At 43.6% G+C, this 16,167-nt stretch overlaps 1 protein-coding gene across 6 annotated transcripts in view; it reads right to left on the reverse strand.

Annotated features, from left to right (window-relative positions):
• Positions 1–16,010: 16,010 nt before the first annotated feature.
• Positions 16,011–16,167, reverse strand: part of lrrc7 (leucine rich repeat containing 7) — an 87,327-nt gene continuing 87,170 nt past the window's right edge. For 5 of the 6 annotated variants that reach the window (XM_027290160.1, XM_027290168.1, XM_027290162.1 and 2 more), the window contains one exon: positions 16,011–16,145. In XM_027290160.1, coding sequence (XP_027145961.1) covers positions 16,035–16,145 — 111 coding nt within the window. In that variant the 3' untranslated portion in view covers positions 16,011–16,034. The remainder of the gene's footprint in view (positions 16,146–16,167) is intronic. The other variant, XM_027290166.1, reaches the window with a different exon arrangement.

Consider the following 16,167-nt stretch of genomic DNA (forward strand, 5'->3'; position numbering starts at 1 on the left):
TGGCAGTCCTGTGGGATGAACACACACACACACACACACAGACCTACACTCACTACTGAAGCAGGTTTGAGAAGCTCCTCATAAGCAGCTTGTGTATGTTGTTGGTATTGTCATGTTGAACAGCTGTATTGTGTGTAGTGGATAAAAGCCTGCTGTGTACCATGTACTACTGGATCTACATCTAATCCACTCAACTCTGAGTATAGATTTGGGTTTAGGCTACTGATCAGACTCACAGAGGAAGATTTAAAACCTCTCCTTCCCTGCCTCCATACTGCTAAATGATGTACAGAAATAAAGGGGAAAATCTGGACAGATATAGCACAAATGCATTTTGCACTGTGAGGTGTGTCAGGGTGGTATCTATTTATGGTGCCTACATGTTGACACACGAAAACAATAGCACAATCTAAAAAGCAAGGTGTACAAGGGATCCAAACGAAATGTCACAAGTGTAATCCCTCCGGCTGCCCTGGCAAGCCTATCCCCTATGTGAGTTTGGTGGTATTATCATGGTAAACAGTTGTATTGTGTTGAGTAGATTAAAGCTTCTCTATCCCAGGCTTGTCTCAGCCTAGTTCCCTGTCATTTACCACCCAACACTATGTCTTAGCTTTTATACAAAGTGAATAAAACTAAAAGTCCCCTATGGATACCTCTATCAGAGCTCTATGGTTAAACAAGTAGCACAGCAGGAAATCAATTCATTGACAAATACATTAACATCTAGTACATTAAAAGCAGGTTAGGTAGAGGGTTTGTAAAATAGTTGGTATACTACCAATCACACTGTAGGGTAATACTCCCACTATGAAACCATTAGAAGCTGCTCACAACTGACCAGCAACCTCCTGTGCTGGGGAATGAAGCCAATGAGGAAGTGCTAAACACTGTAATTCCTTGAGTGGCCACTTGAGACTGGCTGCAGAAATGAGTCAGTCTCCATAAGTCCCCATGTTCAAATGTCCAACTTCACAGCAGAAATAAACATTTTTACAGCCTGGTACAAAAAATTGTTTTGGTCTTTATAGCTAATTTCCCTGTTCATGACAACTGTACTGAGGGTGAATTTTTATTTTCAATTCACCCGTTCATATGATATTAAGGCTTGAAGTTGCGCATAATTTACAGTGTGACCACATTGATTGACAGGTAGGTGCTGTTACAGATGGCTTAATCGAGCACCAGGCATGATTTGGCCCACCTGAGGTTCACTGATGATCAACATCTTTGCTGATATTTAGATTAGCTGCAAGGTGAAAGAAGCATTACAGCCAACATGGCAGCAGCCAGCATTGTATATTTTTGGCTATAAAAGCAAAAAGAAAGTGATAGAAGTGATAGAAGGAAATATAAACAGGAATGTAATAGCATGGATAAAGAAGAGATGAGATGAAGAAAGGAGGGGACTGATGAAGATCAGTTTCATCTGCTTCTCTGCAGATTAAACCCAGTGTGAGATTCTCATCATCTCAGCAGATGCTCCTTTGTCTCTCTGTCCATTAGTCTAACAGGCTGACTCTTCATCCCTCCCTCCATCCATCGGTATATCCATACATCTATCCCTGCATCCATCCATCCATCCATCTATCCATCCATCCATCCATCCATCCAACCATCCATTCCTGAGCTGTGGATCACAACTGAGGTTGTGAAGCTGCCTGACATACAAGAGTTACGTGTTGAGGCAGAAGACAATGTTCCATGTTTGTATTTTTCATAAAAGGTTTGGTCCATTGTGTAGTATTATGTATAAGTATCATGAATAGAAATCCAACTGAATTTTCATACAGCAACTACTGCATACATACACATACTGCAACTAAAAAATAATTGCTGATACCACCATACTCAGCTTTTGATTTATTTACAACCTTATTAGCCTTTTTTAATTATTATTTGTTTAATTAATTTTATGTTCAATGTGCTCATTCATTCATCAAGTGAGTTAGTCCATTATCTGTTGTTTGTGAGTTAAAGTAGTGCCATTTGTTTAACTAACTGAATACATTAACAAGAGTGTCACTTAAGGTCTATTTGGGAACATGCTGAGTTGTAGAACTAAACTCTCACTTCATATTAGCCCATTTGTTAATATCTATCAAGCATTGAATTTTTTCGGATATAAAAGCAAAAGCTCAGCGCTTCAGAAACCTACGGGTGATGTCACTCACTCACAAACTAACAGGAAGCTAACTTCATCTACCCAAACCAGAAACTTAGTGAGTGAGTGAGTGAGTGAGTGATTCAGGAAGAATGTCAAACATTTAGAAGCTTAATCGAACTCAATGGATGACCACAAAGGGGACTGCAAATGTTGCTGTTTTGGCTCAGCACAGTAGACAGCTGTGGCAATGTCCTTCATAAAGCCTAATGGTATTTTGCTGCAAGTTTGTTTTGTTTTTTGTACTTCTGTTTTATAACACTTTGCGTCATGAAAGCAACACTGCATAGACATACTGTAGGTATTCTTTTGACTCAAAGCCCCCAGTGTCAGAGTGCAATGCCACTGTTGTAAATATGGAAAGCTGTACACGTGTATGTGAGTATGAGTTGACAGCTTTGCTAACAGCCAAACATCAAGCAGGTCACCAGCAGCAGACACAGCAGCAGCTAATATCACTGACTAGTCCAACAGCAGTTAGCCCAGCTCGGCGTCTGTCTTTCAGCCTTTTATTTCACCAAGCTCTGGGCTGGGCAAAAAAGCAAGAAAGCAATGTAACCAGGCTCAGCAGAGCCTGGTTACAGGTGGTCCGAACCACCTGTGGTATAACACTCCATGAATGCTTTGAGCTTGCAGCCTGGCTAACAAACTAAGCTAACATTAGCTAACAGCAGCTACACTCTACTGTCCATTAGGAAACTCTGTAAATCAGAGAGAGTTGAGGCGTAGCAGCCAGAGGACATCAGAGGGAAAAGCAAAAAACATTTTCCAATTTCACCAAAATCAAATAGTTGGTGGTGTGTGACTCAGTCCTATAAAATATACTGTACTTCCTGCATTAGATCATACTCAGAACCCAAGGTTGCATGTGCAAAAGCAGACACCCTGAAACATGATGCAGTTAGATAACATAAGTGATATTTCATCATAAGATTTTCATGACTAAGTAACATTTTAATTACGAAATTGATGTAGGTCCAGAATGTATTTATCCTTGCTTATCTCAAATACGAAAAAGGGCTCTATCCAGGTTTTGTTCGAATTAAATCAGAAAGCGTGTGAAGGTGTCAACTTCTGAGACTTCAGTTACTGGGCCTTACGTCATTTTTGTAATTGGAAGTCGTACTTTTCCACTTTTGATGGAGCTAGGCTAACCTGCATCCATCCCTTTATTCTGGTCCTATGTGTGCACTGGACGAACAGAGAGGAAATAAATATTGATCTTCTCTTGAAAATCTGGAAAAGACAGCAAGCAAGTTGACTTGACTAACTGACTGAGTGTACCTTTTATAGCCTTTATGAAAGACACCAGTCTATTTGACATTTTAAATTATAGACAAAATTAAAATGGCAAAGTTGCTGCATAATATACTGTATGTCTGTGTGTAGTGACTGTAGGGACGCTTTATCTGCATACGCACATAAGCAGGCAGCAGCTGAGTGCAGGTCATGTACTCAGTCTCTGGTATTGTTATTGATCAGGTCACAAGAGCACATTGACAGCTTTGGTGGGTGTACAATCACTCACACACACAGACACACAAACATAGATGGCAGTATAATATATCAGTCTGCTTGGGGAGAAATGTATGCATGATTGTGTAAGTGGGTTAGTCAGTCAGCACACAGAAGTATCAGTTTGTCCAAACCAATGTGTAAAAGACAAAGTAAAGAGGACAAAAAGACATCATTATGCTTTGGTCAGTGCACATGTTTGTGTGTGTGTGCACTATTACCCTCTATTGTTAATTGTTGGCCCGTAAAACAGTAAGCAGACTTGTTCTACAGAGAGGACCGATGCCAGGGGAACAGTGGAGATTGGTACAACACAGATACAGGGAAGAACATTTAACCAATTATACCTATCTAATAACCAATTCATGCCTCTTATTATACGGTACTATAAAATAGTGGATAGTGTTTCAATGCCTCCAGTTCAGCAGCGGCAAAGTCATCAGCAGTCACAGGGGTTAAAAGGTAAGCCGCCCCATGCAGCTGGTGAGCGGTGGCCTCCAAATAGTCACTCAGTGTTTGATGCTGCTGTGGATCTGGCACGGTTGAAATTGTAGTCAACAGCACAGCCATAGCAGTTTGCCTCATCTCACTCTCTGGCTCATCAGGGGGAGGACATGGGGGCTTTGGCCAATCTGGCTGCTGCTTCAGGAATATTGGGCCATAGGGCGGCTGTGGCAGAGCGGGTCGTCCACTAATCAGATGATCGGCGGTTCGATCCCAGGCTCCTGCGGTCTGCATGTCGAAGTGTCCTTGGGCAAGATACTGAACCCCAAATTGCTCCCGAAGGCTGTGCCATCGGTGTGTGAATGTGTATGTGTATGAATGGTTAGATCCTTAAACTGATGAGCAGTTGGCACCTTGCATGGTAGCCAATGCCATCAGTGTATGAATGTGTGTGAATGGGGTGAATGAGATATGTAGTGTAGAGCGCTTTGAGTGGTCGGAAGACTAGAAAGGCGCTATATAAGTACAGTCCATTTACCATTTACCATGGGACCTGCCACCATCCGCTAGGTCCATGAGAGTGAGACCTCGAGTCATCTGCTGGGTTGTCTCCTGATGGCACATACTGCCATGTAGCAGGTCCTGTCAGCTCTTGGATTTCAGCCACATGCGTTCCTACGAAAACTTTGTAGTGACATGAATCCGATGACAGCCACGTGAGAACTGTTGATGAGTCAGACCATAAAGTGAGGCTGCGGATGGGGAGGGTCAGCTCTATGGTAATAACCTTGGAGAGCTGCGCGCCAGTGAGGGCTGCACACAACTCCAAACGAGGACTGCTGTTTCTTGGGAGCCACACAGGAGCCTGCAGCAAGATAGAAAACCTCAACCTTGCCCTGTGGGTTTTCAGTCCTGAGATAGGCCACGGCTCTATATGCCTGCTCTGATGCATTGCTGAACACATGGATATCTCTCACACTGTAGGGGTGGTCCATATTCTCACTGGAGTAGCACCTGGGCAGGGTTACCTTTGGCAGGTATTCAAGCTCCGCCTCCCACGAGCGCCAGGAATGCAGCAAGTCATCCCAATCTCTCTTCTTGTTCCACAAGCGCTGAACAAGAACCTTCGCTCTGGGGGTGTAGGGTATTATGTAACCGAGAGGATCATATTGGCTGGCAAAGACTTTATATATGTTCCTCATCGTGGCCACTGAGCAATCCACCATGCGATACTTGTAGGACAGGGTGTCTGACTGGCAGTGCCAGTGTAGTCCGAGGGCTGGCTCCTGGACATCTGGCCGACCATAACTGAGCCACAGTTCACAGGTGTCTGACCTGACTTCAGAGGGAAGATGGGCGATGATGGTGGGGTCGCTGCTGGCTAGGGATGTAACAATACATCGTGCCACGATTAAAATCGGTACAAATGTGTGACGACTCGAATCGGTTGACAGAAAAAATGAATCGCGATTCTTGGCGAATGCGAGATAAGTAGGATATGTTCTTTTTCGTCTTTTTTAAAATTAGAAATAGGTTACGTTGTGGCTGCAGCTTCCACTGCCGCGTCTGCCTTTCTGTGTCACACACACACAAACACACACACCTACACACATGCGCAGTAGTGGTAATCGTCAGGCCTGACTGTACCGTAAATGACACCATAACACAGACCCTCCAGGAATTCACGATGTTGCGATTTGCAACTTCAACGCAACTTCAGTGAATCCCCGTGAATTCAGGGCGGTGTTGCAATTTTAACCAATCACCGCAACTTCCGCGCTGTCTGCCCGGGGGATTAAACTCGGGTCAGGGACAGCCGCACGGTGCGGGAGGATCCCTTCATGGGACCTCTCCCCGGCACTGGCTGGCCCCCGCCGGGCGCTGTAAACGCAGAGCCGGTCGCAGCGCACCGCCTCGGAGGAAATGCGCCCGGACCTCGCCGTTTCCCGGGGCCGTGGACTCTCATTAAAGGGTAAATGAGCTATCATCTTAATTGTTTTTATTTTCAGTTAGCTCATACTTCAAGCTGAAAGGTAATGGTCAGATCAGCTGCTTGCTGGCAGCCCTAATAAGAACACAAACTGTTTGAGAGTTTCTGTAAAGAGAGATTTTTTTCCTACAAATAAAAAGATAATTTTATTTGGTCATAATTTGTCTCATTTTGATTTAAAAAAAAATCGTGAAAAAATCGTATTGTGAACAAAAGATCGTGACTCGAATCGAGTCGTGAGTTGAGTGTATCGTTACATCCCTATTGCTGGCCCACTGCCTCAGCTTAAATCCTCCTTCGGCCAGCAGATGACGCAGTTTGTCTACCAAAACTCTAGCAGCTTCTCTTGATGTTAGGCTGTGCAGACAGTTGTCCACGTAGAATGACTTCTCTATGATGACTTGCACATCCTCCCCTGGCTGGCTGTGATCCTGCACATGCTTCTGCAATGCAAATGTTGCACAGCAGGGACTGCAGGTGGTTCCGAAGGGGAGGACTTGCCACTCGTACACACTTGGTGGGTTTTCTGGCCTCAGGTCTCTCCACAGGAACCTCAGCAGTGGTTTGTCTGACTGGAGCAGCCGTACTTGATGGAACATTCCTCGGATGTCACTGCTAAAGGCGAGGGCACGTTCTCGGAAGCGGAGAAGCACAGCAAGCAAGGAGGGGCCTAAGGGGGGCCTGGCAGGAGGAGCTCATTCAGATTGTGTCCCTGATACTAGAAGGAGCAGTTTGTACACCACACGTTTTTTTCCATTGTGTTGGACTATATGGTGTGGTATATACCATGACTCCTCTGTGGTTTCCACCTGATCTGGCTCCAACTTCACAACATAGCCTGCATCCACCAGTTTGTTGATCTCTGCTTGATAGGCAGTGGCCTGTTCTGAGTCTTTCAATAACTTCCTCTCGATGCTCCTAAGCTGCGGCAAAACCGCTTCAGGTGGGGCGTGCAGCTGAGGCATGTTCTTAACTCTCAGGAGGGGTGTGGTGTAGCGCTTGATGCCGTTGACATTCACTCTGATGGTCTGCTCCTGAAGGAGATGAATGGCTTCATGGTCTTGACAGGATCTTGTGGCCGGCTTCTCACTCCGATAAGGAAGTACAATCATCTGCCACAGTTTCTCCACCTGAGAGAAGAGGTCAAGAGAGGACAATGTGGAGGTGAGGATACACTGTGATGCATGAAGGCTGAGCTGCATGTCTTGTGCTGGGCCCTGTAGAGTCCATCCCAGGAGCGTCCTCCCAGCAGCTGGTCCGCCAGGAGGGCCCAACCGAACGGGCTCTATTGGCGTGATGAGGTGTATGCAGTCAGGGCCAATCAGTAACACCGGATGAACTCTCTTCAGAGTTGGTAGGGGCAACCCAGCTAAGTGTCTGTACTTCTTCTGCAGCGTAGTGGTGGGATGGGTGTGCCAGTCCCAGGTGTTTAGCAGTGAATGCATCCTGGATCCTAAACTGCTTCTTGGGATCATCAACAGGAGATATAGTGAAGGACACAGTCTCCCCATGTAGCACCTGCAACTCCTGTCTGACCGTGTGCAGGGCTAGGTCTTCTGGCTTGCCTTTCAGACCTAATTTCTTTGCTGCAGCATGAAGAAGGATGGTTCGCTCCGATCCATCATCCAAAACAGCATACGCCTCCAGTGACGGGTTATCCTTCCTTATGATAACTTTGCTGATCTTCCGGAGCACCTTGCAGTTGTAGGTAGGGCGGTCAACATACAGAACCTTGCTGGTGGTGTTCACCAGACAGCTCCCAGCTGTTGTATTTAGTGTTTCAACCTCGGCTCTCTCATTCACCTTATGTAGCACAAGCATGTGTTTCCTATTGCATGTCTTGCAGGGGGCTTTCAGGGTGCACTTGGTGGCCTGGTGGCCACGCCCACAACGCCAGCACCTGTTATTGCTCCTGATCCACACCTCCTTCTGCTCTCGGTTCAGCTGCTTGAAGTTGGTACAGTTGTTCAGACAGTGGTTGCTGTTATCACAATATGGGCAGTAAGCTGCCCCCTTCTCCTTCTTACTGAGGCTATAGACTGGAGGGGCTGATGCTGATGGAGGTGTAGGGGTGTTTGGCTCTGCTGCCTTACCCGTGCCTAGGAGTATTGTGGTAGGTTTGCTGGCGGGGCTGGAGTCTGTCCGGTTCTCTTTCTTTCTGGTAGAGGGCTCCTCTCTTCTATAGCTAGCACCCTTTCCACTGTCCTCTTGCACCTCCAACTCATATTCCAGCCATTCAGCCAAGTCAGTGAGTGTGGGAATAGCTACTCTCATTGGGTGGATGAATCTCTTGAAGCTGGCGGTGAGGTCATGGGGTAGTTTACTGAGTAGCCTGGACACATGTGATCCGCAATGCAGCTCCATGCGACCTCTTGACCCCAGCTGCTCCAGCATGCCAACCAGAGAGTGTACACGAAGAGCAAACAGACGGAAAGCTTTCACATCACCGCTGTGGAAATCTGGACCATCCATCAACTCTGTGATGCGTTGCACAGCTAGCTTGTGTGGCTTCCCGTACATCTTGGTGAGGGCCGTCATCTTTTCTGTATAAGGCTGCCTGGAGTTGCTGTATGAGTCTGCCACAAGTGAGGCCTCTTCACACCTGAGGTGATCTGTGAGGATTTGAAACTTGAATCGCTCTGTGGCATCACTCGGAAGGATATTCTCCAGTGCAATCTTCATCCTTGAAAACTCTCTGGGGTCTGGTGACATCAGAGGTGGGATAGATGGCTTAGGTCCTCGGTATGTATGCTCTTGTGTAGATGACAGGTCTGCATACTGTGGATGATACAGGGAGTAGCTGTCGTCTGCTCTGTCAGCATAACCGTATAGTGGATCATAAAGGTTATAGGCTGGTTCTCTGGCCATACTGATCTGCCCTGGGGTAGCTTGCTGGAGGAGGGACAGAAGAGTATGGTAGGTCGGAGAAGCCCACTGGTACTCAGCGTGAAACTCTGAGGTGGGAGAGATCCTCTGCCAACTTGTCACTAGGCCTGGGAGGGGAGTAGTATGTTTCCCTGTCAGCAGGATGTCCTCTGTATGGCATATAGACTGGCGTTTGGTGATGACTCTCTCGCCCCCGTGTGTCTGAGCTTGGTGGTGGGCATGGAAGCAAAGGGCCATGTGTTGTAGCTGGCCTGGGTGTGTTCCTGATCTCACTTATTATCCACCTGTTGTCAGAGGTTGGTATTGGCTTGCTTCATCTCCTTTAATGCTGCAATGAGCTCAGGTACCTGACTTGCCTGGTGTCTCAGGGTTGCATTCTCTTGGCTGAGCTGCTGCCACCTGGTGGACGGATCTGGTGCTTGGCTGGGTGGGTGATAACGATCATCCTGTGTCTCCTTCAGCATCTGCTCCCACTCCTCATCCACCACATACGGGTCTGTTGCAGGGCCTTGGCTTATAGGTGATGTAGCACCCGAGCGTGCCTCTGCCTCTGACTGGACACGCTCATCTTCTCTGGCATATTGAGGAACCTGACTCTGGGCTCCCTTCTGGGATCCTGGTCCAATTAAATCATAATCCAACAGGTAAGAGGGAACTACTCTCTGCCTTGGTGGTCGGGGAAACACATCTTCTGGCTCAGGGTTCAGCATCTTCCCACAGTAATCCGTCATCCAGCTCGAAGGACCAATGTAAAATAGTGGAGGGTATAGGGTGGTTGGAAAGCACGAATCACTGTGGAGAGTCAGGTCAGAACTCTAGTGGGTCTCAAGAACCAGGCCGTGGAGTGCAAAGAGCGTTCTTTAATTCCAATAAAGCAGTCACTTCTTACATGGAATTTCGTTGTAGTAATGTCTATTTTGTGTGTGGTTTCTAGGATGCACAACAACAACAAGATAAACAGAACAAATTGTGAGAATAACACTACTGATAATACAACAGAGGAATAACCAATATTAACTTAAATGTTACCACTTTACCACACTACGTGTAATTTAGCTCAAACTAACTGCCATCATTACAGTTTTTCTCCATTGGTTTGGCTCATTTCTTGAAACTGAGATGACATTCTCATAACAACATAGACAAATCCCCAAACTATCTTGCAGTTTCTCACAACAGAATGGCATTTATCATTGCTTTCATCACATTTCCAAATGCTTTGTACATGTGTCAAGCCTTTAGTACATCCTTGCAAATAGCTATGTACAAGTATCCTACAGTTAACACAATCAGCCAACATTTAGTACATTTTTCAAATGAATGTATCTTGCTGATCTATCCCAATTGGTTGGTTTTCAGTGTCATGGTTATTGTCCTCAAAACATGTCAGCACATTTTCATCGTATAAGTCATCATATGCAGAATAGTCTGCTCAATTGTCAAAATAGTGTTAGGAAACTGGAATAGAATACAGTACATATTTTGGAAGATGTTATAGTAAATTTAGGATAATCAGGTTAGGTGAAATAAGTTTTTGACTAACGAAGGAGGCGTGTATAACCATGTGCGCGGCCATCTCAGAAAATGGTGTGGCCACCCACAATGCAAGTTTGGGCCCATACAACACAGATAAACTCCTCCGTTTCCTGGATCAACTGTATCTTGATCTGGTCCCAGAAAATGAGAGGGGTCTCGAAGGGCCCCACCTACCCCAGTTTGTAATTATATGGGACAACGTTAGTTTCCACCGGGGTCCACGCATCCGGGGATGGTTCAACATGCATCCAAGAATGCACAATGTGTTCTTGCCACCATACTCTCCATTCCTCAATCCTATCGAGGAGTTTTTCTCTGCTTGGAGATGGAGAGTGTATGAACACCATGCGGAAAACCAGAGGGCTCTCATGACTGCAATGGACGCTGCCTGTGAGGACATAACAGGGGATCAGTGTAGAGGATGGCTCAGGCATGCACGACGCTTCTTCCCGCGCTGTATCTCAAGAGACAACATCAGATGCGATGTGGATGAGAATCTGTGGCCGAACAGAGCACAGAGAATGGATGGCCAGGAAGATGAGGATGGTGACCAGGAGAGAGAGGGGAGTGACCGTGACTAAACAAAATGTCTTCATTTGTGACTCTTTGTATTTACAGTGCTGATTTGTTGATTTTTTTCTTTTTTGTGGGTTTTTGTATTTTGTGTACACAGTATATTTTCCTTTTTTACGGTTCCCTACCTACTGTAATGTGTACAATTTACGTTAGTTGAGAATAAAAATGAAAATTCCTCGGCAGAATGAGTGCAGTGTGTGTGTGTGGTGTGAAAATGTTATGCCTATAGTTAGAAATATGCCATGACAAAGCGTCTAAGCATTTTGACTTGCAGTACTTACACAATACCAAAGGGACAATGCATTTTGGAGGCACTGACTAGTTATATGAGAAGGGAATGTAGTTTTGACTGAAGGGTAAACTGTTTTGGGAGCTGTACAAACATTGCCAGGTGATCCATGTAGTTGTGCAGTACCATCCAAGTTATTTTGACAGAAGTACTGAATTAATCAAAATGTGCCAAAGCAATTGAGAAGGATCCATGCCATTTTTATGGTACTGACTATTTACATGGGAAAGGGATTTCATTTTGAAGCATGGATGAGTAGTTTTGGGAGACAAATTACATTTTGCTGGTTATCTGAAGTGTTGTGCAGAACTGCAAGTCTGTTTGGCCAAATTGCTTTATAGTTATGAGAATGTCATCTCAGTTTCAAGAAATGAGCCAAACCAATGGAGAAAAACTGTAACTCACAAACAACAGATAATGGACTAACTCACTTGATGAATGAATGAGCACATTGAACATAAAATGGATTAAACAAGTAATAATTAAAAAAGGCTAATAAGGTTGTAAATAAATCAAAAGCTGAGTATGGTGGTATCAGCAATTATTTTTTAGTTGCAGTATGTGTATGTATGCAGTAGTTGCTGTATGAAAATTCAGTGGGATTTCTATTCATGATACTTATACATAATACTACACAATGGACCAAACCTTTTCTGAAAAATACAAACATGGAACATTGTCTTCTGCCTTAACGCGTAACTCTTGTATGTCAGGCAGCTTCACAACCTCAGTTGTGATCCACAGCTCAGGAATGGATGGATGGATGAATGGATGGATGGATGGATGGATGGAGGGATAGATGTATGGATAGAGGGATGGATGGAGGGAGGGATGAAGAGTCAGCCTGTTAGACTAATGGACAGAGAGACAAAGGAGCATCTGCTGAGATGATGAGAATCTCACACTGGGTTTAATCTGCAGAGAAGCAGATGAAACTAATCTTCATCCCTCCCCTCCTTTCTTCATCTCATCTCTTCTTTATCCATGCTATTACATTCCTGTTTATATTTCCCTCTATCACGTTATCCTTTTCATTCATCTTTTTTCTCTCTTCTCATTCCTGTCATTCACCCCCTTATCTTCCTTGTGCCCTTTTCCTTCCTCCCTTCACTCGTTGTGTCCTTCCTTCATTGCAGCTTCTCTTTCCTTCTTCCATTTCTTTATTGCATTCCTTATCCTGGCCCTTGCCGTGTCTGTTTTCTCTTCATTTGCATAATTTTTCATCAGCTTTTCATAACACTAACCCCTAATTTCCTCTGCCCCGCTTCTTACGTCTCTAATCTCATTTGTCTGCACATCTTTTTCTCTGTCTACAGCAATGAAGAAGCATTGAGGAGCATTAAGAGAGATATTCCTCTCTTCCCTCCTCCTCAAGACAGAGTTCAGCGCACCAGGAGGACTGCAGATTACCAATAGTGACATTTTTATTATTTGTACAATAGAGACTTTAGTACATTATTCAAAACACTTCTTATATACTGAAAAAATGGTACGTCCCAAAGCCCAAAATGGCTCCAGTATAATTGCTGCACAGCATTTTTTCAATTTTATACATATATTATTTTTTGTAAAAACTGTATCTTAAATAGTATGTACAGATAGCGTCTGCAAAATGCATTCTAAACACATGATATATATTATATATACTTCTGCAATTACATTTCTCCGCATTAATACTCAAACTTAAAACTGGAAGGATTTCAACTTGCATGTGCAAATAAATAAAGAAATAAATAGTTCTGTTAAATTGTCACTAAAATTTGTCCAACTTATAACTCGACAGCAGTTTCTCTCTTCAGAGGTCAAAGTACTTTTTGTCACACAACAGAAGAAGCAGCATTCAAGTTGGGTAGGTGTAGGTACTGCAGAAAGCATGAGTACATTCACAATCAATATGAGTCATTTTAAATTGGATTTCATTCACAGCTATGTACAGTGACACTGTCCTCAGCATTTGTTCAGCTCTTACGCAGTTTAAACACATAGAAAATGACTGTTTTTATAGTCATATACATATATATAATATATATTTGTATAACACAAATTCACAATTACAGTAGAAATACATTTTATACAGTTTTGGATAGTACATGTGTAGGTCTCCAAGTCATACTGTGCGTACTTCCATCCATAACTTTGTTATAAGTGTCATTATTATAAAATATCACAATTTTTGAGCAAAGCTAAGGTATATCAATATATTTAGAAAGAATTACCTGAAACATGTAGTAAAAAATAATTATATTATCAAACCTTTTTCTCTGTTCTCATCACAATATCTTTGATATTTCAAACTCTAAATAGGGTTGGGTTGGTACCTGTGGCTAAGATCTCTCAACCACAAGACTATACTGTGCCATTTTGTGTCCCTTACATTGAATTAACTAAATTCTAACGCTTATTAAGAGGGCTGACACAAAATGGGCACGAGATGACACTGTCATGTCAAGTAAAAGCAAAGGACAGTGAGGGGTGTTGTTTTGCTCTGGATGAAACATCAGATGTTATACAGAACACAACAAAACTCCCTGTCATGAAACGTCTTCGAGACATGTGTTGCATTTACACGGAGACAGAAAATGAACCTCTTCACTCTTTTTTTCTGTGTCATTTCTGTCATGCCAATACAATTTCTAAACCATGACAGTCAGATTTTATAAGACCACATTCCTGAGGAAAAACCTCTCAAATGATCACAATTTCTACATCTGAGTCGACATGACTTTTTTCTGCTCCTCTACACGTCATATTCCAAAACACTACATGACCAAATCCAATTATATTTTTTAACATTTCCATGTACACCTAATGTCAATTAGCATCTCCTCAGGTTAAAAAAGTTACACTGACATTTCAAGTGTAGCCAAAAGTCTTTGTGACACAGATCAGCTCTTGATCCCTGATTGTCTAAAAGGGAAAATCTGAATCACTACAGATTTACCCATTAAGACATAAACACTGTGTGTTATACCTCATTGATTCTTGTAGGGACATTCTCTTGTTGCTTTCCACAGGGAGGCCAGGACACAATTCTGAAATGTTAAAGCCAGTGTCAATACATGCTGCTGCTCTCGCTGTACGGTGATCAGATCTGGGCCACAAAGACGTAAAGCTCTGATGTCTTGGGCCTGTGTAAATGCAACCAGGGAGGGGCAGAGGGTCCATATGGCACCATCTATAGAACATCAGACTCACTGAACCTCAGTGGTATAATACATCTAGACCTTTCTACAGAGTAGAGAACTCTAGAAGCCAACAGAAAATGGCTGGCTGACACTGACCAAATGATATGAAAGCATGCTGTGACTTTATCATACAACTCAAACAGCTAAAAAGAGATGTAACAATGCTGGAACAACACCAGAAAGCAGGACCTAAAATATGGCACAGATATTATAAGTGTGTGTGTGTGTGTGTGTGTGTGTGTGTGTGTGTGTGTGTAGCAATTGGATTCTAAAATCAGGCTAGAATATAGACAGGGCTTCATTATGTGATGTGCACATGCGTCTACTGTATGGCTGTGTTTGCCTGGTGGTTCATGTGGATGGCAGTGTGTGTAAACATTAGCTTGACTTGCTCAATAGATGGCACTGCAGGACAAGTTAGGCTCTGCTGAAAATCTCAGTGGATGGAGCCTCAGAAATATTGCTTTAGCTCTTTTCAGCACAGCTGTGCAAGCAACAGTTATTAAAACAAACATAAAGAAAAGTAGCAGTGATGAACTATGAACAGTGTTTTCTTTACAGAAAGAAAAAAAAAATCAGTGGTATAGTATTTAAAATAGTCCATTTGGAGAAATAATCCCTGTATGTTCATAAGAGAGAATTCAGACTGTGATTTATTGACAATATTTATATTAACCACAAAGTTTTAGAGCTGTCTGTCCAGGCCCCGAGGAGAGTGCAGCTCTAAAAAGCTGCAGCTCTATATATGTACACAAGGCAGAAAGTCCTAAGTTTTCAATTTCTGTACACTGGATGAAATAACACCTGCAGAACAGGACAGACAAGAAGACAGCAGGAAATAACAAAACACAATGGAAGAAAAAGAAGAACAGGAGAGAAAATAAAATACAAAGGAAGAGAACACAAAAGGAGACAACAGAGGAGAGGAGAGAGCTCGACAAAGCAAAGAAGAACAATGAAGAATGTGGGAAGTGAATCATGAGCTAGCAAAGAAATGATCAGAAATCTATTACGGACAGCAAAATAGTCGAGAAAAGCAAAAATATCCCAGAACCCTAACTCACCAACAAAAGCAAACTATTCAGACTGATCAGATGAATCAGATGACTGCCTAATTAACAAACCAACCACAAAATCCAAACTGCAGCAGCCCTGTAGGAACTCAAGTCTTAGAGTCCTCGTGGTCCGTCCAGTTGTCGATCAGGTCCCTGACCGCCGGTAGACAGAAGAGCCGATATGTTTCCTATGGTACATTTGGCACTAGTATTTGCCTTTGGTCCAGCAATAGGCAAATAAATGTCTGTGTGTTCCCCTAAAAAGGTAAAAAAGGCGGCTCATTTTTCAGTTCCACAAGCCTCCAGCGGAGGGTAGGTGGAGTGGCGTGGGATGGCGATGAGCAGAGTAGAGAAGCGTTGTTGTGTTGTGTTTGTTTGTTGTTATAAAACTATTTTAGCGCGTGCTGCTGTCTCTCAGAACCATCAAGTCCACTGTCCGCTGGAAACTCTTCAGCAGAGAGACGGCTGTCTCGTGCTCCATGTGTAAAAAACTATGTCCATTAGCCTGCAAGGCAAACATGCAGCAC

The sequence above is a fragment of the Larimichthys crocea genome, chromosome XVII (genome assembly GCF_000972845.2).
Source record: "Larimichthys crocea isolate SSNF chromosome XVII, L_crocea_2.0, whole genome shotgun sequence".
NCBI lineage: Eukaryota > Metazoa > Chordata > Actinopteri > Sciaenidae > Larimichthys > Larimichthys crocea.